Below are 21711 nucleotides of genomic sequence, written 5' to 3' on the forward strand. Positions count from 1 at the left end.
GCTGATGATGGGATGGATTCCCAGATGGGGTAGTCTCTGGATAGTCCATCCTTTCATCTTAGCTCTAAATCTCAAACTCCATTTTACCTAAGTGTTAACCCCTGATTCTTCAGTTCAGTCAGGTGTCCTGTTGTCTCGTATTTTATTTGGTATGTCCCCTGTCGTTACATTAAACTCTATATAGTGGAATCATTTTGGGAGGCATTACCTCTTTAATCCTAATTTTCAGAAGGCTATATACCTTGTCTGATGTTAACATTTTGCAACATCCAGCAAGCTCCTAATACAATGGGGTTGCCTCATAGGTATCTGCTGGTTGGATGGATTGGATGAAATGGAATGGGATCATTTGCAGAACTTTTATTCTGAAAACACTGAATATATATATATAGATAGATAGATAGAGAGAGAGAGATAGATGTGTGTGTGTGTGTGTGTGTGTGTGTTTGTAGATAGGTAGTGGGGATCATAAAACTAGAAAGAAGATTATAAGAGGAGAAGAAGAGATCTTAAGGAAATAAAGGAAATGAGAAGGAAATAGACTATGCTGACATGCAAGCACAAGGGAATGAACCAAAGGGGAGCAGGGGCCACAGTGCAGGAAGTGGGTGGGTGTGGGGACAATCTGACAAAGTATAAAGGCACATAAGTGTAAAATGTCATAAGGAAACCACTCAAATGTCCATAAATAATTTGTATGCTCACTTTAGAAGGTACATTTACAGCCAATGATATGGCTCCTCAGGTAGTGTTTGCTGCTAATACTGATGACTCGAGTTCAAACCCCAGATCCCATATGGTAGAAGGAGAGAAGTAACTCCCACAATTTGTTCTCTGTCTCCCACATGCACACCATGGCACATGCAGGCACCCACACATACAGGCACACACACACACACATAAATGGATAATAATACATTTATCTAATTTTTAAAGAAACTTCTGTTGGGTGAAGGGTTTCAATTCACAGTGTGACATTCAGTAAGTTGTGATCCCTGTGCAGTTTTTAAGCTACTTTTCCTCTTACAGAAAATCCTTTAAGGCATAGATTTCCAGGGCTTTTGGTTGACTACAGCACCACCTACTGTTATATTTGAGGAAGTGCCATTGCTCTAAATGCTTATTGCAGATGATGCCCTCGACAAGACCCCAGGGCATTCAGATGCCACCTGTCCTTATGTATAATGATCCTTAAAGTTATCTCTAAGGAGAGCGCACTTCTGTGTTGATTTCATTGACATGTCCACAGAGAATGTCTCAAGACCCTGAAGAGCAGTTCCTGTCTGCAGCACCCCTCCAGGGAGCCTGGCTAAATAAGAGGTGACTGTCACAGCTGACTCACGAGAGGGGGCATCATTAATTCAATTCCTCTTGTCTGAATAACACATTTATATTTATATTTGGCTTTGTGAAATTTCCACTTTTTTGAGTATTTGTCCCATAAAAGTTGGCAACTCCAACCTAACAAAAACAGTTTGAAACCTAAAATACTATGAGCCATTTCTTTGTCATTTTAAAGAAATATCACACACATTATTTCCTGGTGCCTCCTGGCTGTGACAGAAGATGATCAGGTGCTGGTATGAAGCAGCTGGCCCAGTGGTACAGAACTTGCCTGGCATGTGCAAGACTCTGGCTCGGGGCCCCAACACCACAAAAATAAAGGTACAAAGACCATAGAGACAGTATTGGCTGTTATTAAACAAACACAGACCCTATCTGGTGTGAACACATTTACATGCAGTGCCTTTGATTTCTAAAGCACTTGCTGTCCTAAAAAGAAATCTATGGTTGCTTTTTCCCAGCTCTTTGCTCAATAAGAAAGAAGGAAGAAAGGAAGGAAGGGAGAGAGGGAGGGAGGGAGAGAAGGAGGGAGGGAGGGAAGAAGGGAGGGAGGGAAGGAGAGGGAGGGAGGGAAGGAGAGGGAGGGAGGGAGGGAGGAAGGGGGGAGAGGGAGGGAGGAAGGAAGAGGACTAATTTATCAGGAAACCATTCTTCCGAAGACTGCAGTATAGCTTTACATAGACTTTTTGTTGAACTTATATAAGTTACATGATGTGACTGTAGTGCAATGGAGCTATCTGCTTAGATTGGGGAGAATTAAAAAAGACACTAAAACGGTAAAAAAACAGGCTGGAAGTGGTGCTGAACACCTTTAGTCCCAGCATTCCTGAGACACAGGTAGGCAGAACTATATGAACTTGAGGCCAGTGTGATTGACTTTATGTGTGTGTATATGTGTGAGTATGTGTGGGGTATGTATGCATATGTGCATGTGTGCGTGTGAATGTGTGTGTGCATACGAGTGTGTGTTGTGTTAGTATGAGTATGTGTATGTCTATGTGTGTGTGTGCATGCATGTGAGTGTGTGTATGTGTGTGTCTGCACATGTATATGTGTGTGTGCATATGTGTGTGGTGTGTGTGCATTTGTGTGAGTGTGTGCATGCATGTGAATATGTATATGCTTGTGTGTGAGAGTATGCATGTTTGGGTGTGTGCATGCATGTCAATATGTGTGTGCATGTGAGTGTGTGTTTGGTGTGGGTATGTGTATGTGTGCACATGTGTGAGTGCACCCTTGGTGGGGGCAGGGTACCGGAGAGAAAGTGACTGTGTATGGGAGGAGGGAATGAGTGTAATGGCTCAGTATTTGGAGACCAAGGCTGGTGACCTGAATTTGGTCTCTGAGACTTACGTGGTAGAAAGAGAAAACTGGCAATGACAGTTGTTCTTTACCCCCAAATGTACACCAGCATGCATGCATGCATACACACATGTAAATGTAACTTAAGTTTTTAATGTTTAAAAGTGTGGTGTGTGTGTGTGTGTGTGTGTGTGTGTGTGTGTGTGTGTGTGTGTGTGTGTGTGTGTGTGTGTGTGTGTGTGTGCGCGCGCACACATTTATAAGTCCCCAGAACTTGGAATTTTGAGTCAGGTGAATTTCTCTGAGTTCAGGGCCAGCTTGGTCTACATAGCCAGTTCCAGGATAGTCAGGGCTAAACAATGGAAGGAAACATCGATGGCCCAGACCTAGGGTCTATTCTTACCAGTTGTATAAAGGACCCCAAGTACCATGCTCTTTGGCAGTAAAATAGGTCTACTAATTACATCACAACCCTACAATAGGATTGTTATAGGGACAAAGAAGTAGAGTCTGGTAGAGGTATGGTATACATTAAGGGATCATGTAAGTTTCAAGAAGTATAATCTCATCTGCAATCACACTAGGATTCTTACACCTTTGAGTGTCTTTATACTCAAGCAAGTATATATTTGAGAGGCATCGGCGTCCCAAGTAGAGCTGTAGGTTTACCAGCACAGAGGGCCTGGCTTTCACTGTGATGAAAACATTACTTTAGATGAAGTGATTGAGAGGGTCATAGGGACACCTTATGCTCGGCTGGAACCCAGGTCTCCAGGACACTTTTCAGTTCTACACATTTCAGACTTTTCAGAAGAAACCTGGAGATTAAGGCCTGTATGGAGGAGGAAGCTTCCTTGCAGTTCCCTAGCAGTATGGCAGCAGGCTTCTTCCCTAGTGGGGACAAAACATGGACAAAGGAGTGGTGTGTTGGTAAAGTACAGCAAAGGGTCTTTGTGTGGTCACCTTAGATTTTGCATGCACGTGGCCTACAATGTGCATACTGTACTAGCAGATATCCTTTACTTCAAGTCTCATAAAGTGATCTTACTATCACAGAATGCCTTCACTAGTTTATCATGTTTCCTAGATGTAGTTAGCCTATTGCTGGGGTTCATCTATACTTTTCATATATTAACGAGTGTGCATAGGTAAGTGTGGGGCTGCAGGACACGCATGTAGATATATATATGCATACATGTTCAGGTCAGCCATAGGAAAACCTTAGATACCATTCTTTGGGAACCATCCACATTTATTGTTAGAGACAGAGGCTTTCAATGTCTGGCATTCACCAATTAGGGGCATGCAAACATGCACAATAAAGAAATAAAAATATAAGTTTTTTGAAAGACTAACAAGTTCATTTCAGGGTTCATCAGGAGGGACATCCAGGTGACTTTCCTGGACAGATACCACTTGCTCTGTTCATCACCCCAGCTTTTCCCATTTCCTAGAGTGTCTGCTTTGAGGAATTAAGTGGAGCTCAGACCCAGAGACCACTACCTGCTCTCTTGTGAGCCACACTTACCACTTGCCTGTGCCTCTGCAATCCACTACAGTCTAGGTCACTGTTCCCACTAACACAAGGTTCAGGCTACATCCAGAATTCCTTTTTTTCCCCCACCTCATGGCTAAATGTGGACAATCTAGTGAAGTCGCTGAAGTAAGATAAGTGAGGGACAGTGGAAGATAAAGAAGAACAATGAAGTTGGTAAGAAATAAGTTCATGAGCCATGGAAACTTTTAGTTACAACATTCAACCTTTCCCGGAGGTTGTGCTATACCTAGGATGTGTCTATATGCCCACTTATCCTACAAGCTGATCTTTAGCAATATAAGTGCTGCCAAAATAAGAGCATGATTTTATATATGAAAAAATGAATTGAGTATGATGCTGTATGCCTATAATCTCATTATTGAGAATCAGAGGTTCAGTCATCCTTGACTACATAGGGAGTGTGAGACCTTGACTTTGAAGAAAGACAGAGGGAAAGATGAAGAGAGAGAGAGAGAGAGAGAGAGAGAGAGAGAGAGAGAGAGAGAGAGAGAGAGAATGTAAAGTTTGGAATAAGGAAATGTGACCACTGAGTGTCTTCTTTCACTGGAGTGTTGTACCTTTGTACATTATGTAATTCTATCAGGGTTTGGGATATTTCATTATTTATGAATCATTTCACAGCTCTTTCAATGTGGCTTATGGCAACACAGGTCATTCTCTAATTAGGAATGTAATGGTGGGATGACCCTTGTCTTTTAGAAATAGCCAGCCTTACACCCTTCATTCACATTACTACCTCCTCACTCCAGACAAATCCCTGGTTCTATGATGTCTATAATGGAGCAGTTGTGGCTCCTGATTCCTCCATGAATTAATCCATTAGAGAAACACATCTTTGACAGTCATATCCATAATTATATCTTCTTTTAGAATGTATCCTATAGCAATAGGAATTATTGATGGGCCCTCAAAAATCATTTAAGGAAGATAATCCCAAGGAAGGTGCCATGCACTACCAGTCTTGTGATAAAGGGATAAAGGGACCCAAGTGGAATCATCCCATATGCTTTCAGGTAATTGCACATCAAGATTCTTCAGTGAGAAGTTTCTATAGTTGCTATGGATACTTACAGTCAATTACTTATAAAATTCATCCCATTTCAAACTCCTGCTACCTTTACTCAAGAACAACTTGAAAATTCAAGTCTGCTTAATTCAAAATGAGTTTCAGTCCTATAGACGTGGAACATGTTATGTAAAATCTTCACAGTGGTAAGTATGCCTTCATTTTCAGTTCCTTCCCTGGGTTGTACAAATCTTCATGTCTATACATGACTGTATACAGTCTTTATGTTGATTGAATGGAGCTTTTGAATCACCACAGATCTGGGTCTTGCACCATGTTCTGTGAGGGAAGTTTTCTGTGAGAAGTACAAGGGATCTGAGATGTAAAACCAATCACAATAGACACTAATTTTCAAATACTGAAAGAAAAGGATCAAGTTCACTGTTTGACTTCATCCTCAGGGGATCGGGAGGCTTAGCTGTAAATCCTTTCTCTGGCATTAATTGGAGATATGGGGGCAATTACTGAACTGCTCTGATTTCTATTGTGAACATGAAGTGCAGGTCTGGGGAATAGACTTAGTGGGTGAAGGGCATGCTGGGTAAGCTTGAAGAGTTCCACAGCATAAAGTACAGGGGCAGCATGTTCCTACAAACCCAGCATTTTGGAGGTAGAGGAGAGAGACTTCACAGGGCTTGTTAGCCACATCAGTGAGCTCTAGGTTTAGCAAGAAGCCCTATCTCACAGCCTAAGGCACAGGGTGACTGAGGAAGATAATCAATATTGGACCCCTGCCTCTTCACAGAGAGAGACAGAGAGATACACAGAGAGAAAGGTGAAATACATTCTTTTTCTAAACATGATTAAGTAAATCCAGTTACATTTGCTAAATCTATGTCAGATTGTTAATACTGTGGTCCTGCATTTTATTAAGATAATCACTTTGATTAGCATAACCTCGAATTAAGAGATAAGGACAACCACTTGATTGAGTTTGTTTGGACACAGCTGGAAGCCCTTAAATATCACCTTGGCTTACTGTCATTTTTTTCTCCCAAGGAGCAATTTAGACTTTGCTTCTTCCTTTGTGAATATTTTTCCAGTTCTCCTAATATTTCTCCTTGTTTAATTGCCAGAAGAGCCTACTTACATGTTTTTGCATGTTAATAGTTCCCCAAATGATCCCTATAAGTGTATTCTGATTACAAGGAAATTAGTTCGCAGCATTTTTCTGGAGTGTGATGTGCCGTATTAATGGTTTTATTAACTATGGCTGATGAGGGAATTGGCTTCTGGCTTTATTCCAAAGCTCCTTTTGCCTTTCTCCAAAGGAAAATCAACTACTAGATTTTCAAAGAACTGCATTCCCAAAGAAGGAAAGGAGTTGCTTTAGGTTCTTTAATCCCTGTGGGTCATTATAGGAAAGTAGGCGAGGGCTGGTACTCGGAAGGATTGAATCCCATCACCTTTCTTGGAGGAATAAAAAATATTAAACCAAGGAGAGAAGATGCGACATTAAGATATTTGGATTCAGGTTTCCAGAAGACTTTTCAAAATAAAACGAGTCTAAGTTTATGTTAGCTAAGCCTTGATACAAAAAACAAACAAACAAACAAACAAACAAAACAATGTCTAGAACCTCTGAAAAGACATTAAAGAGAGAAGAAAGAAAATAATTTTCAAACTTGGATTCATAAGCATCTAAGAGATGAGTTAAAAGTAAGACCCAGAAAAAAGCAACTCTACTCTCTGGTTTAGTCACTGACAGCAAGGACAGAGTATATATGGTGTTTACCACTCTAGGCAAAACCAAGCTGGATTAGTTTAGTGGGAGCTTTCCAACATCTGTCTCTATAAGGCTATGGAATTAAATGTCTGAATTTTTGTCTCCTTTCCCCCTTTTCTTTCCATTTCTTTCTGTCTCTCTCTGTGTGTCTCCTCTCTCTCTCTCTCTCTCTCTCTCTCTCTCTCTCTCTCTCTCTCTCTCTCTCTCCCATTTTTAAAGAGTCACTCCGAGAGCCTGACTGGCCAAGAACCCAGAATGTAGTCCAAGAATGCCTTGAACTCACATATCTGCCACCTCAGTGCTGGAATTGAAGGCATGTGACACTACACCCAGACAATTTGGAAGTTCGTAAGGAACTATCATTCAGAAAATAAGATATCTGGGTTTCATCTGAGTCATAGTCTGCACCAGTAAAGGTAACTGGCCCATTTTCAAAGGTCTGATCATTTCTACAGTACAAAATAGAACAAGGAACAAAACTCAATTTTAAAAAAAATAAGATTTGAGTTATAGCTCAGTTTGGAGATCAAAAACCCAATAAAAGTGCTTTTCTAGTGTCTATAAATTCTGGGTTCAATATCTAACAACACTTACAAGTCTTGCATGGATACACATGCCTATAACTTGAGCACCTGCAGAGGTGTTAGAAGTTCAAGGTCATCCTCAGCTGCACAGCAGATTTGATACAAGACTGGGCTCAATGACACTCTGTTTCAAAAAAAAAAGTCTAAAATGTTAGATCATGTTCTGGATAATCTAGCCTCAAATTGTTGTTCAGAAAATAAGTAATAGTAAGTGTGTAGGGTGATGGGGGGGAATGAAAAACAAAGTGTATTGACACATAGTGACAAGATGCTTGAATGACACCTGTTACTTTGTTTTCTGACTTACAGAGTTAACTGTTAATTAATAAAATAGAATGGTAAAGACAAAAGAATCAATGATTAAAAAGAAGTTGTGGAGGGAGGAGAATCTAGGGGAATACATCAGCCAATTAAGTGACCAGAGCACAAGAAAGATACCTGAGTTTGATCCCCAACAGTATTAACACTGAGCATGGGGTCACATGTCTGCAAGTTCAGTGATGTAGCTGCCGAGCCACTGGGCTCCTGGAGCTCATGGGTCAGTCAGCACAGACCAATTAATGAACTTTAGATTCAGAGAGAGATGCTGCCTCGAAATATAAGGTGGAGAGCAACTAAAGAAGACGTCAAACATTCACCTCTGGTGTCTACGACTGTGTTCATATACATCCATGTGCATCACACAGAGGAATATAGGCCCTTAATGAAGGTTAGCACAAATTGACAGTCAGAAGCCTTCTGCTCCCTACTGCTGTGTTGGTTTATGCAATGGAAGTCTATGTTAAAACTATCTTGTCTACAGATTGCTAAGTCTGTGTTATTAAAATGATTTTGGAGGTTGGGAGACATCGAAAAGCCTTCAAGTTCCCTACAGTTGTCAGAGTGCATATTGTGACTCATATTCTGTGTATATCATCTTTTAAAATGTGCCAAAGCAAAATCAAGCAAAAGTAGGGTGTGTCTGGAGAGTATTCTTCAAGGCTTCTACATTGATGGCATCAAAGTGGAAATTTCTGGTATCCTTGGAGACTTAGTTATGTCGTGTGATTTTTTTTTTTTTTCTGGAATCTGTCTTACAAGAGGATATTTTGCTGAAGCAGATACACGAGAGTATGTTTTGCTGAGAACAACAGACACTTGGTGTTTCTGCAAGCTAACTGGAAAAAGGGCATGTGATGTTTTGCTGGAGTAGACTCTTGAAAGGACATGTAATATTAGGAAAGGGTCTAAGTATAACCCAACAGACAGCAGATGATGCTGTCCATTGGTTTACCTTGCCTTCAGCACTGATTATTGCTGTAAGAACTTCTCATGATATTCTAGCAGCTTCTTGCATCTTCTGTGGACTTGGCTGATTGGAAAAGCATTGCAATTTCTTCTGGATAGAACTGCCTTTGCTGATTGGTTTTTGCGAGTAGATCAAGCTACCACTGCTGATTTGTGTGAGCTGAACCGCTGACATCCTGACAACAAAGATTGGAATTGCCCTGAAGATCTACTTCTAAATGGATCCACATCCCCCTTTGACCTATTAGCCTTTTCTTTCCAGTACTTCTGTAGGTGGTGGGCTAGAAGGGAGGTTAAAACATTTTTTAAAAATGTTTTAAAAGTAGGTTTTGAAAAATCTAAGCCAACAGAGCAGAAGTAGTTATTATTAAAGGTTTTGGAGTTGTTAACACCACTTTAAACCAGTACTATATAGAAATCCAAAGGCAGTTCAAATCAGGTCAAGTTCTACTACTGTGTGATACATAAATTTGGTGTCTATTATAAATATGACAGAGAATCCCCAGTGTCTGATGAGTTATGATTTTCCCCAGAGTCAAATTAATATCATTTAAACATCCAACATAAATGTAGCTATAAGATATGATGTCCCATCCCTTCTCCCAACTCAGCTGAAAAGTTTCAAACCCAGAGTGGCAGTTAGCTCAAAGTCAGCCTTCTCCCTCTTTAAACTGTCGATAGTAGTCAGTGCTGGACGTTAGGGTCTATGAGCTTCACAAAGGCATTCAGATGAGTTGGGTTCCTAAGTAGGGCTTCAGTCAGATCTGAATGTGGACAGATTTTTCCTCTGTAAGACTGAAATAAGAAAATCATTCTGGAGAGGCCTCTACAGAGCAACCGAAGGAAACATGGCAAGAGGCTTGGACACGGAAACCTTGCACATATCAGGAGTGCAGAAAGAGATCAGTATATTTTAGGGGATTTTTTTTGATGCTTGACCTATAGAACCCCAACTTATTTGATCTTATTTGAACAGTTAATCTCTCCTTTGGCTTTGCCTATGTTTTATTTTGACTGTGTGTACCATCGTTCCTTTGATGTCCAAATACAGCTTCAGCATCCCCAGGTAGCTAAACAAATCTTTTAGTGGGTCACATAGATCCTACTGCTATAGTGCAGTCACCGTGAGCCATCAGAGTTGGGCCATAATTGACCTAAAGATTTCTCTTTGAACTGGAATGTTTAATTCCTGGCAAGGGAATACCTAGGAGAACAGATAGTTAAAGCACTCAGGTATTCACTTAATTATGAGCACATGTAGTCTTAGCTGCCCCAGTAACACCCAACTTAATACTATGAACTCCACTCATTAACATTTGAAATGTACAGCTGGGGGTGTAGCTCAATGGGAGGAGCATTTTCTTAGCATGGAGCATGCATGAAGCCATGGATTTGATCATGCTGTTGACGGCCTGTAATTTCAGCACTCAAATAAGGATCAGAAATTCAAGGGCAGCATAGGCCATATAGCTAGTTTGAAGCCAGGCTGCAAGTTGTGATAGCACTTTTTTTTTAAAGCCATAAAATTGACATTGTACTAATTTTTTTCAAAATAGGTCTTAGAAAGAGAAGGGTATTTATGGTATCCTTTAGGTGGGCAAGGTGAACAGCATCTTGCTAATGACACAGTTCTCTTTATTCCTCTTGAAATGAATGGATTCTGTCAGTTGTCTCTGCCATAAATCCTGGGTAAGGGAGTTCTTCAGATGGTTATTATGTACACCAGTCTAAGAGAACCATACATTGCATAGCACAACCCACAAAACTATGGCTGGTATCAACTCAGCTTGGAGACAGAGGTTGAAAAATGTCTCATTGTGTAGCCCACACTAGCTATAATTCACCCTATAGCCCTGACTTTCTTCATACTTATGGCAACCTTCCTGCTTCAATGCTGGGGTTACAACTGAGAATCACCAAGCTGAGCTCATCTCTCAATTGTTTTCTCTTCCCAGACACCTTCACATACCCTATGAGAAGAAAACAGTAACATAAAACACAGCATCCAGAGCTGCTCATCGGAGTCTCATGAAGCATAAAGCAAAAGGAAATCTGGTGTCTGCCCACTTCCATCCATTGTTTTCTTCAGGCTCCTCAGGACCGCTGATGGCTGAGGCTAGTGACTTTCTGGGTTTCAGCCCTCTGGACATGTGGGAGCCCAGTGGGGATGAGCCGCAGGAGTTCATCATGTCGGTGTGTTTGCCCTATTTATAGCCTAACCCCTGCTAAAGAGAGGACTGACAACACCTTACGAAATGGTAACAAGAAGAGATAAAAATAAACAAGTGGAAAATTCCCACAATAGGAGCGTTTAAAATTGCACTGGATGACTATTTGGAAACAGACAGGCAGAAATCTCCAACTACTACTAATCTGCAAGTAACATACATTCAAATGAAAGGTTTAGGAAGAAATAGTACGTTGGACCCAAAGACAATGTATGTTATATGTTTATGCTCTGGAGGCAGGGAGAGATGGGCTCTTCATCTCTACATGAACTCACCAGTGCATCTGACTTAACACACAAAAGATCTGCATCCACGTCTAGGACCTGTCTAGGAAAAACAGTTCAAATCTTCAAAGAAAAGAGAGTGACTTGAAACTCTAGTCCAGAAAACTACTCAGACATCATCTCTGGGACAGAAAGAACATACAAGCATTGGCAGATGCCAGACCAATCTCAGGTCCAGGTGTCTACATCCACACTTCTCTAGTCTAGATTTTCAAGTTTGTGATGGGGCCATGATATTTCTAAGGAAACTGAAGTTTGAACATTGAATTCAAGACTTTTCTCTATGTTAATTGTAAAATGTTGAAAGAGGAAACACTGATAGTTGTGGGGGGAATAGCAGAGAATATAGCTTCCTTTGCATGATGCTTGATAATCACATGGGATATCCCAGGTTTGATACCTAACTCCGTAAAAAGACTGGGTATGGTGGTATAGCTTGTAACACCATCACTCTGAAGGTCAAAGCAGGAGTCAGAAGTGAAAGTTTATTATTCTTGGATAGAGAACTAGGTTGAGACTTTGAGATCAGACTGACTGAGCTTACAAGATCTCATTTGGGGGTTAAAAAAACCCTAAAACCACAATATTAATATTTGATATACTACAAGGAGCAGTATGAGATTTTACTATTGAAAATTTTATTCATAATAGAGTGAAGCACTCTCAACTCCCCTTATTGAGACCCTTACATATACAGAAGCTACATGCTATGATGGGACAATCCATACATTCCATCTAGGACAATTATTCTGTAGGTGTTCACATCCCACTATCTTTTATAATTCTCTAAATAAGTGCCCTGGTCTTGGGGATTTGGCTAATCTGCTACCTCTCTTTGTGCTTTTTACACATTGCTTTTTGCATTAAGGTTCCTCCTTTTTATTCCATACTACATATTTAATTGCAATAGTCCCAGCAACCTCCTGGATGTTTTAAACCATAGTCCACCATATCCTTCATCAGAATGCACTGACATTCACTGAAATGAGCGCACTTTCCACTGTTCTTTAGAAAGTGTCTCTTCCTTGCTGCCATGGTGTGTGTTGCATGATATTTAAGTATTCCATCTTAGCTGCATGTTATTTTAAATAAACTGACACAGGAAGATGAGAAAAGAATGCTGCCATGACTTAAGGCTGAGTCTTCCTCACAGCCCAGCAGTCCGTTTCTCTAAGGCTACCCACCACACTATGCCACGCATCCTGTGTTGCTATCGTTCCCAAACACAGTTGTCTCTGTTCCTCTCTATTTTATCTTGGAGAGGACCAGCTAAGGAAGCTGATAAGTAATTCTTTGTGGCATATAATGCATGAGAATTTTTAAATGAGTTGTCTTGCCAAGGGAGTAATTCTGCATTTTTCTAGGTCCTTTGTAGGCGCTATAGAAAGGGTAACATAAGCCAGTGGATGGCACTATGCCTTCTAAAGTCACACCTCACAAAATGATGTCAACTAGATGCCAAGCAAAACAGTGGTGATTATTCTCTTCCCTACTTTGGAATTGCTTAGCCGCTAACATCACATCTGTGAGATTGATCTCTGCACTAGGATAATTTATGACATGGTAACATATCAGTCTTTCACTGCCTACAAAACACAGAGCACATATTCAGTAGGGGCTCAGTGAATGCCCCATAGAAAGTAGACAGATGAGTGCTGTTCCTGTCTCTGCTGCCAGCATTCATCCTGAGACTACTCACTGAATATTTATAATGACCTTGAAAGGAACTCCAGAAATGTTATATTTTCTCAATCAAGTATGCACTGCAATGTGATATGCCAGCTTTTGGAATAAGAATGGAGACAGTTATAATAATTCAGCACTGAGCTAACTGATGGTTTTTCCAAACTCCATTCCTCTAGAACATCAATCAAATGTTAAAGTGGCCAAAAATGGTCTCTTTGTGAAGAAAGACATAAATTAATACCACATTTAAGCTTTCACCTAGAATTGAATAATTCGATTCATATTTAAAATAAAGTTATTAGCTTATCAAGGCTAGTTACAGAATGCATTATAGGATAGAAGAGACCCAGATAAGAATGTACAAGTAATGAAGGCAGAGAACACATCAGAAATCACTGATGGGAGATGACTAGTACCCAATACCCACTCAACACACTGTACCAATCAGATTTCCCCTGCCCAGGTGGTCACATGGCTTAATCTCAACCACTTCCTGGAAAGATGAATTCTGCTGGAGGCAGAGCTCCGTGCACTCAAAGCAATACACACATGACCATGTAGAAGACAGAATTTCAGAAAATTGGGGCTGTGCATCTACTGCTTTGTGCTAGAAAGTTGTCTATATTTTTCTGCCCTAACTCTATGGGAAGTATATTTGTATATTTGCACTTTTTCTGATTTATTACAAGAAAAAAAGTAAACCTAAGGTTACAACATCTATCAAAATGATGGAGCTCATTTAAATAGTGACTGAAACCTGTATGTGTTTCTCCTTGCTGCTATAATACCTTAACACAAAAGCAGGGGCTTAAGACATCACAAACTTATTACTTCATACTTTTAGAGGCCAGAGGTCCAGAATGAGCCTGACTGAGCTCAAATCAATGTTGGCAAGCTCCATTTCGTCTATGAGCAGCAGGTGAATCTATTTTATTGCCTTCTCTATCTTCTAGGGGTTTCTGGCTTTCCTTCACTCTGGGACACCCTGCTCTAATATTTGCCTCCAACATCACAGATCCTTTTCTGACTCTGACATTGAGTTTCTGTTCTCTGCTTGTTGATTGTGTTAGGGTTGAGAGTTTTCCTTTTTCTGTTGTTGTTTAGACAGGATGTCGTGTATCCCAGGATGGCTTCAAGCTCCCTATGTGGCCAAGGATGATCTTGTACTTCTGGTCCTCCAGCCTTTACCTCAAAAGTTCTGGGATTACAGGCATGTGCCAGCATGCCCAGTTTATACCCTGCTGGGATCAAACCTTTGACTTTTCCCTTCATCCTAAAAAGCCATCTATCATCTGAGTTATGCCTCCAACATGCTACCTATATGACTATGAAGCCACTGATATCCAGACCAATGTCCCAACTCCCATTTCAAGATACTTCCCTTTTCCACATAAGGGAAAAATATCTAAAGTCTTTGGAGGTTATGCATAAACTTTTTGGGGAAGCCATTATTATACCTACCACAAAACATACCAGGAATAAATAAATACCCTTCCTGAAAGAGTTGAGGATAGCAGATCAATTAATATTAACCCACAATGAATTTAAAGTTGTAAAGAAACATTTCAAGAATAAGTTGGGTTAATGGAATTCTAGACTCAGACACTATACAATTACACTCTTTCCCCAGTGGAAGAAAGATCAACTTTAAACAATCACTCCTTGTTTTGATTTCTTAAAAATCTGCAATGCTAACAACAGTCTGATGAAATTAACTAACTAGAAAACTCTCATGATAAAACACAAGAGATATTAGAAAAATTATAAATTATTATAGTAAGAAAAAACACTAATATAACAAAACAAAATAAACTTACAAGGCAAGAGAGTTGGTTTGGTGGTTAAGAACACTTGCTGTTCTTCCACAGGACTTGTTTGGGTGTCAGTACTCAGACTGGAAAGCTTATAACTGCTCGTAACTTCACCTCCAGGGAATCCAATCACCTATTCTGGCTTTTATGTGCATATTTATACACAAGCATATACCACTTCCTAGACACATACCCATAACCATAATAAAAAATAAAATAAATCTTTAAAAAAATACCCTGGACTAGGCAAATTACTTAGAAGCTAACAAATCAGGCTGCTAAGGTGGGTTGTGCCAAGTCTGGTGACCTAAGATTAATCCCCAGAACCAACATGGTAGAAGGATAACCAGCTTCTACAAGTTGTACTCTGGCCATGATATGTGGGCTCTAGTGGTATGCACGTGCGCACACACCTAAAGGTAAGTTATTTTTCTAAAAAAGCTAACCAATCACTAAGTGGGTATCATGAATTAATGAACTTTTAAATCTGCTCGGGTAATGGAATCAGGAAACAGGGCAGGGGGACATGAGAGTTATTCATCCTAATCCTTATGCCTTACATACCCACACAGCAGAACACTAACCTGTTAGAACAGAGAACAAGTATTGATGCACAGGACATAGTTGGAGCTCAAGATCATAGCATTAGGTAAAAGAAGCTAGAAATAAAATAATTTGTATCTGTCATGGAACACTGTCCCCTAATCATAGCATAGCCATTATCATTTTAATCAGATGAGCTGTGGTTACCTGCAGACAGTTCCTAACAAGTTCCAACCTGTAGAAGGTCCTTCATAGTAAGAGAGAGAGAAGTATCTTTAACCCCTCACCTCAGATTACAGCCACAAGGTCCAAGCTGCACCTCCTGCCTGCTGCATATAGTCTTGGGAGAAAAATATAGGGGGGTATCAAGTTAACTAAAAAAGGGACCTCATCTATGCAGGTTTTAGGAGATTGTCATCCACACTGCGGTGCAACTTCATGATGTGACTGTTTAGAGACCACCTGTTCTCCTGTAAGTAGCTCCTCCCATATTAATACTGTAAGAAAGTCAATTAAACTCATGGATTCACCAAGCTGAGCTTCAACAGAACCATTCTGTCAGTTTGTTGTTGCAACTCTATGTAGAGCCCTTCTATCAGTTGGTACTCTGTGGAACCATTCCACCCTCAGAATCCACTTAAAGATGAAAGGAGAAAACATGAACCAAGAATTGTCCTCTGACACCCACACGTATGCATGACATAGGCACACCTAGTTTTTCACATACAAAGACAAAATAAAATGTATTTAAAAGGAAGTGAAACATAGTTCAACATTAAGAGTACTTGCTATACTTTCAAAAGACTGAATTTCAGTCCATAAAACCCCCATTGGATGTCTCACAACTGCCTGTAGCTCCAGTTACAGGGGATATAATGATTTCTAGCTTCTGTGGTGGGCACCTGTACATACTTGGCATATACACACAAATAAAACTAAAATATTAAAAGTAAATAGGTAAGTTTAAAAGTAGATCAGTGGTTACTTGGGACAAAGGGCATCAGCTGGATGATAGAAATATTCTGTATGTTGGCTACAGAGGAAAAGCATTGGTGGGGACTTGCAAACCCATTGAATTGGCTTGGTGTAGTTGCACACACATGTAATGCCAGGGGAAGCTGAGGCAGAAGAACCATGAGTCTGAACCCAGTCTGAGCTAGCCACAGAGATCTTGTGAAAGCTTTCCAAAAAATTAAAAACCTACTCCACTGAATTAGACATTTAAGTGAACACAGTGTATATATGGATCATGCAAATCAATAAAATTGATTTCTTCAATTGGACTCCAATAACCAATTTGAATTCCTGGACATGGATAGAACACAACTCAGATAATCATTGCAGCATCCCTCTGAAGCTTCTTCACCTTCTCCTAAACACCAACCTTCTCCCAGATGTTCTACTCACGTTCACATGGCAAATCCACTTTCTGAGTGAAGAGAGCTCATTTCCTTGACCACAGCCCAGGAAGAAATGCCTATCTAGTGCTGCTTGTCAGTTAGAATTTCTTTTGCTTGGGTTATAATTGGGGATGTAAGTGCTAGTCTTGGAGCCCAGACTAATTTCAAGCTAGCTACATACCTAGGCTTGTCTCAAACTTGCAACCTTCTTGCCTCAGCCTTCTGAGGGTTGAGACTACAGGTGTACACCACCATTTCTGAAGAGCCTACTTACTTCTATGAGGAGGTAATCTTTCTCTCGTCTCTCTAGTAAAACAGCAGGTTCAAATGTTCCTCTCTATCACACTCAGTAGTCACAATACAAATACCTTTCTCACTGCTATAACAGAATATGTGACAGAAACAATTTAAGGCATCATAGTAGAAAAGCATAGTTAAGCACCTCACATCAAGGCAAATAGAAAGCAGGAAAAGCAAAGGGCTTGAGTACCACATACAACCCAAAGCACACCTAGACATGAAGGGTTCACACATTGGCCTGTGGGATGCATTTCATATTCAAACCATTACAACTATTTACAACTATCATAAGATAGCATATGATTCTATCTTATGATAATGCCACAGAGTGGGGAATCACATCCTGTATAGTTTGTTGTATTTTTCTGTGGCATATTTTGTAACAAATTGTATTCATTATTTTAGTATTTTATTTCATTAATATTTAACCTTTTTCAGGGGAATTTCAAAATAATGTGTTCACAAATCAATGTTTATACTATTTTTGTTTATTTTATAATTTGATATGGTAGTTTTATACCTTTATAAACTTGTAAAACCCTTACATAATATACACATATACATACATATATATGTATGTGTATACACACACACACACATAAATAGGAGAGGAAGGGAGAAAAAAATCCTTCACTATATAGTCCTATAAACTCTAGTTGTCTTAAACCTCACTATGTAGTTTGAATTTGCCTGCCTCTACTTCTTGAATATTGGAATTAAATGAGTCACGATATGTGTTAATTTATCCTACTTAATTATCACCCAATACCTGACTCATTTGTTTAGTAAGCACTGTATTAAAAGTCACATGTTCTGCCTATATTTTGGAGAGCTATTCCCCATTGTTGTTATATTAAATATATATATATATATATATATATATATATATATATATATATATATAATGTCTGCCCTAGTTGTTAAAGACTTGGGGTATTTTAAAAAGAGGCTTTCTTTGATGAAAAGGTCGCTCACCACATATCAGAAGAGTGAGTCTCTTACTTAGGGCTCACAAGCGTCTACCTGCAATTAGAAGAAGAGGATGGCTTGGAAGCTTCCCTGGCCTGGAAGGAGTGTAAAGATGGGACCTAGTCCACACCTTTAATGTCTATCCTATTAACCTGGACCACTCACAGAGAAAGAAGCATGTGACTGGACATGTAACTGCTGAGTGAAATTGCATTTAAAGTGAAGAGAAAAGTCCCAAACTCCCCAAATGGATCACCCAGTACCAGGGCAGAAACTTCTAGGGAACAAATTCTGACAGGACAGAGTGACACAATCCATTCAATTCCTGACCCCGGCCCATGTGCACTGCTTGTTTCGTTCTGTCCTCCTCACTTGAAAGGCTTCCTTCTGAGAAGGAAAAATGGGGTATCTTCCGAAGCATCAAGTAACCAGACGGGAAACGGGAAGTAGGGGATGGGAGTTGGCTCTGTGAAACCACAGATGCAAAAAGTTTGAGGAAATGACTGATAATTTACACACAAATAGACACCCATAACCATAGACAGATTGTGTTTCTGTATGACAGATGTCAATGAAAGAAAACTGAAGTGTTAGGCAAAGGAGAAGAGAGAGGCAATTTAAAAGGTTCTTACCCAGACCTTGATTCTGCTGTTCCCACTCAATGGTCTCTGGCACCTGGTAGGTGGCTACCTCTAGTAGATCCACGCTTCCTGGCTGTATGTCAGGTTCCTGGGACGTGATGCCAGGCAGAGTAAACCCTGGTGGTTCAGTGTCACCGTCGAAGTCCTTATACAAGGAGTCTGTCTCTTTATCTTCCTCATCCTCTTCATCCTCCTCATCTTCCTCTTCTTCCTCTTCATCTTCTTCATCCTCTTCATCTTCATCATCTTCAATCTCTAGAAAACAATACAAAGGAAAATTTGAAGACATGCAATGAACATGTTCTCAAATACATTAATCTTTTAAAGTGATTCATACACTACAAAATAATCATGTTTGTCTTTTAAAACCAATTGTTTCCAAAGTGAGCATTGGAAAGTCCAAGGTTTATGAGATTATGTGCTTCCATATAACCTGTTTTAAATTTTCAATGCTACAGTTATATCTGATAATACCCATGTTTATTAGGAATTCAAGTTTAGGAATCGTGATTGTTAGTTGTTGTTGTTGTTGTTTTTTTTTTTGTCAACATGTCATAATCTAGAATCATCAGAGAAAAATGAACCTCAGTTGAGAAGATGCTTCAGTAAGATTGGCCTATAGGCAAGTCTGTGGGGTTACTTTCTTGATTCATGATTGGTGCTGGAGTGCCGCTCCTTCCATGTGCGCTGTACTGTCCCTGTGGAAGTGATACTGAGTTGTACAAAAGTAGAATGAGCAAGCTCTAAGGAGCAAGTCAGTAAGCAGCACTCTTCCATGCTCTCTGCTTTGGGGTCCTTTCTTCAGGTTCCTGCCTTAAGTTCCTGCTTGATTTCTGTCATAGTGTTCTGTACACTAAATCATGAAATGATCTCAGGCTCCTCAAGTTGCTCTTGGTCAGTAATAGAAGGTAAAATAAGATAGGAACAATGAATTTTTGTAAACTATTTTATATTTTCAAGGCTAGTAAACATTTCTGTTTTCTGAAGGTTATAAAATGTTTATCTGTTAGGAATTTCCATGACATATCAAAGAACATGAAAATATTTCCATCTCTTTTATAACAAGATTAAAGAAGAAAATTCATTATTTGACAAATTCCTCTTTCCATCCTCTACATCAGTGACTAGAATTCAGCAAGTTCACATGAGAGGCAGATTAATTTGGATGGCACTCTCCCTGTAGAAGAGTAACCCAATACTCTAGAAATAATTGCACCAACATTCCTAATCCAGTGCTAAAGAGAGTTACAAAATGGCGTATTTATCAAGAACGTCCACCACCTGTGATAAGATGTTATTATCATTGTTAGGAGTTAATTTTTATAAATGAGCTTCCTTGGTGCTTAAGGTGGTGTGGGCTGAGGGACCTAAGAGTCCAAATCTAATTGATTTTAGTTTTCCGGGAATATTCATGTCCACTCTTCACTGTGAGTGAGCCCACAGAGCGTCTGACTAGAGGCAGAATGTACCTAAGGCCTTCTTTGCATCTCTGTAACCTCAACAGTCACTATGGCAAGGAACTCTACTCAGAAAGCAAGGAAGACAAGAGAACTGAAAACTAAAGCCAATCATAATTTTTCATTGTAACCTTTCCTGTTTCCAGATACCTATAAACATACTTTTCTCTTTTATCACTTAAAGATTTTCTGTTAAACATAGTACTTGTAAAAAAAAACATCAATTATTCACTGGCATGCAGCTCAGTAGGAGAGCACATGCCTAGCATGGGCAGGGCACTGAGCTCAGGACATAGAATCACAAAAGAAAATTTGCCATCCTTTGGTCCTATATCAGCCTGAATTCTGTAGGCTTTAGTGCATGTCACTGTTCAGAAAAGACAACAGAAACGAGATATAATGGATGCTGCTCCAGGCAACAAAGATGCAGTTTATGGGTCCAAGGAATTGATCTGTCCCTCAAGAAAACATACAATGGACATGGATGCAACAGCAGGTAAAGAGACAACATTCTGATGAACACTGTCAAGAAGAGAGAAAATATCAGATGGTGTTATTTCAGATGGTAAGACTGAGGAAAGCTTTTCTCATAGTATAAGGATTATGTACAAGTAAGAAACTCTGTGTATAAGTGAGATATTTACAGGGAGAACATCGCCAGCAGAGGGACTAGCGATGCCAAGCACCTTAAGGCAAGTGTGCACAGGCTGTGTTCAGAGACTAAGGAGGTCACTGAGGACTGGGCACGGGATGAGGAGGCACTACAACTATATAAAATGATGAGTAGGAGTAGATAGGGCCTATCAGACTTACAACTTTTCAAACCGACTCAGGCTACAAGGTAGGAAATGGTCTCTACTGAGCCCACAGCAAAGCAAACCTATGAAGATGTTCTTAGAAGTTAGGTGAGGGGTTGGGTATTGGTGCTTGAAAGTAAATATGATGTAGATCTGCCTAGATCCAGTGATACTGTTTGTAGGCGGACCCTTGCTGATTATGATTATGTGAGACACAGAGGGAAGGAAAAAGACTGCTCCATCACCAATGGGAATGCAAAGATAATAAGCAAAATTCAAACTATTTGAGACACATCATGTGATGGCCAGTGACATATACATGCAAAGGCTGAAAGTCCAGGAAAGATGAAAATGTGTAAGTTATCAATGGACAGCAATGGGAACTAGGTCCTTGCTCCTTTTAGTTTGGTGTGACTGAGATGAACTAAAACAGTTGAAAGTGAAAGTGTCAGGACTGGGATGCACCTCAGCTGACAGAGTACTTGCCTAGCACACATCAAATACTGGGTTTGATCTCAACTACCAGAAAGACCTAGTGTTGTAGCACATACTTGTAATGCTAGCACTTGAGATGAAGGCAGGAGTTTCTGAAGTTCAAGGTTATCCTTAGCTATATAGGAAATTGGAAATTACCATGGGCTATATGAAACCCTTTTCTGAGAGAGAGGGAGAGAGAGAGAGAGAGAGAGAGAGAGAGAGAGAGAGAGAGAGAGAGAGAGAGAGAGAGA

The 21711-nt window shown here is 39.9% G+C and overlaps 1 protein-coding gene across 1 annotated transcript in view; it reads right to left on the reverse strand.

Annotated features, from left to right (window-relative positions):
- Armh4 (armadillo like helical domain containing 4) overlaps window positions 1-21711 on the reverse strand; it is a 103294-nt gene that overhangs the window by 52366 nt on the left and 29217 nt on the right. Inside the window, exon 5 of the mRNA XM_021203453.1 lies at window positions 18721-18984. Coding sequence (XP_021059112.1) covers window positions 18721-18984 — 264 coding nt within the window. The remainder of the gene's footprint in view (window positions 1-18720; window positions 18985-21711) is intronic.

The sequence above is a fragment of the Mus pahari genome, chromosome 8 (assembly GCF_900095145.1).
Source record: "Mus pahari chromosome 8, PAHARI_EIJ_v1.1, whole genome shotgun sequence".
Taxonomy (NCBI): Eukaryota; Metazoa; Chordata; class Mammalia; order Rodentia; family Muridae; genus Mus; species Mus pahari.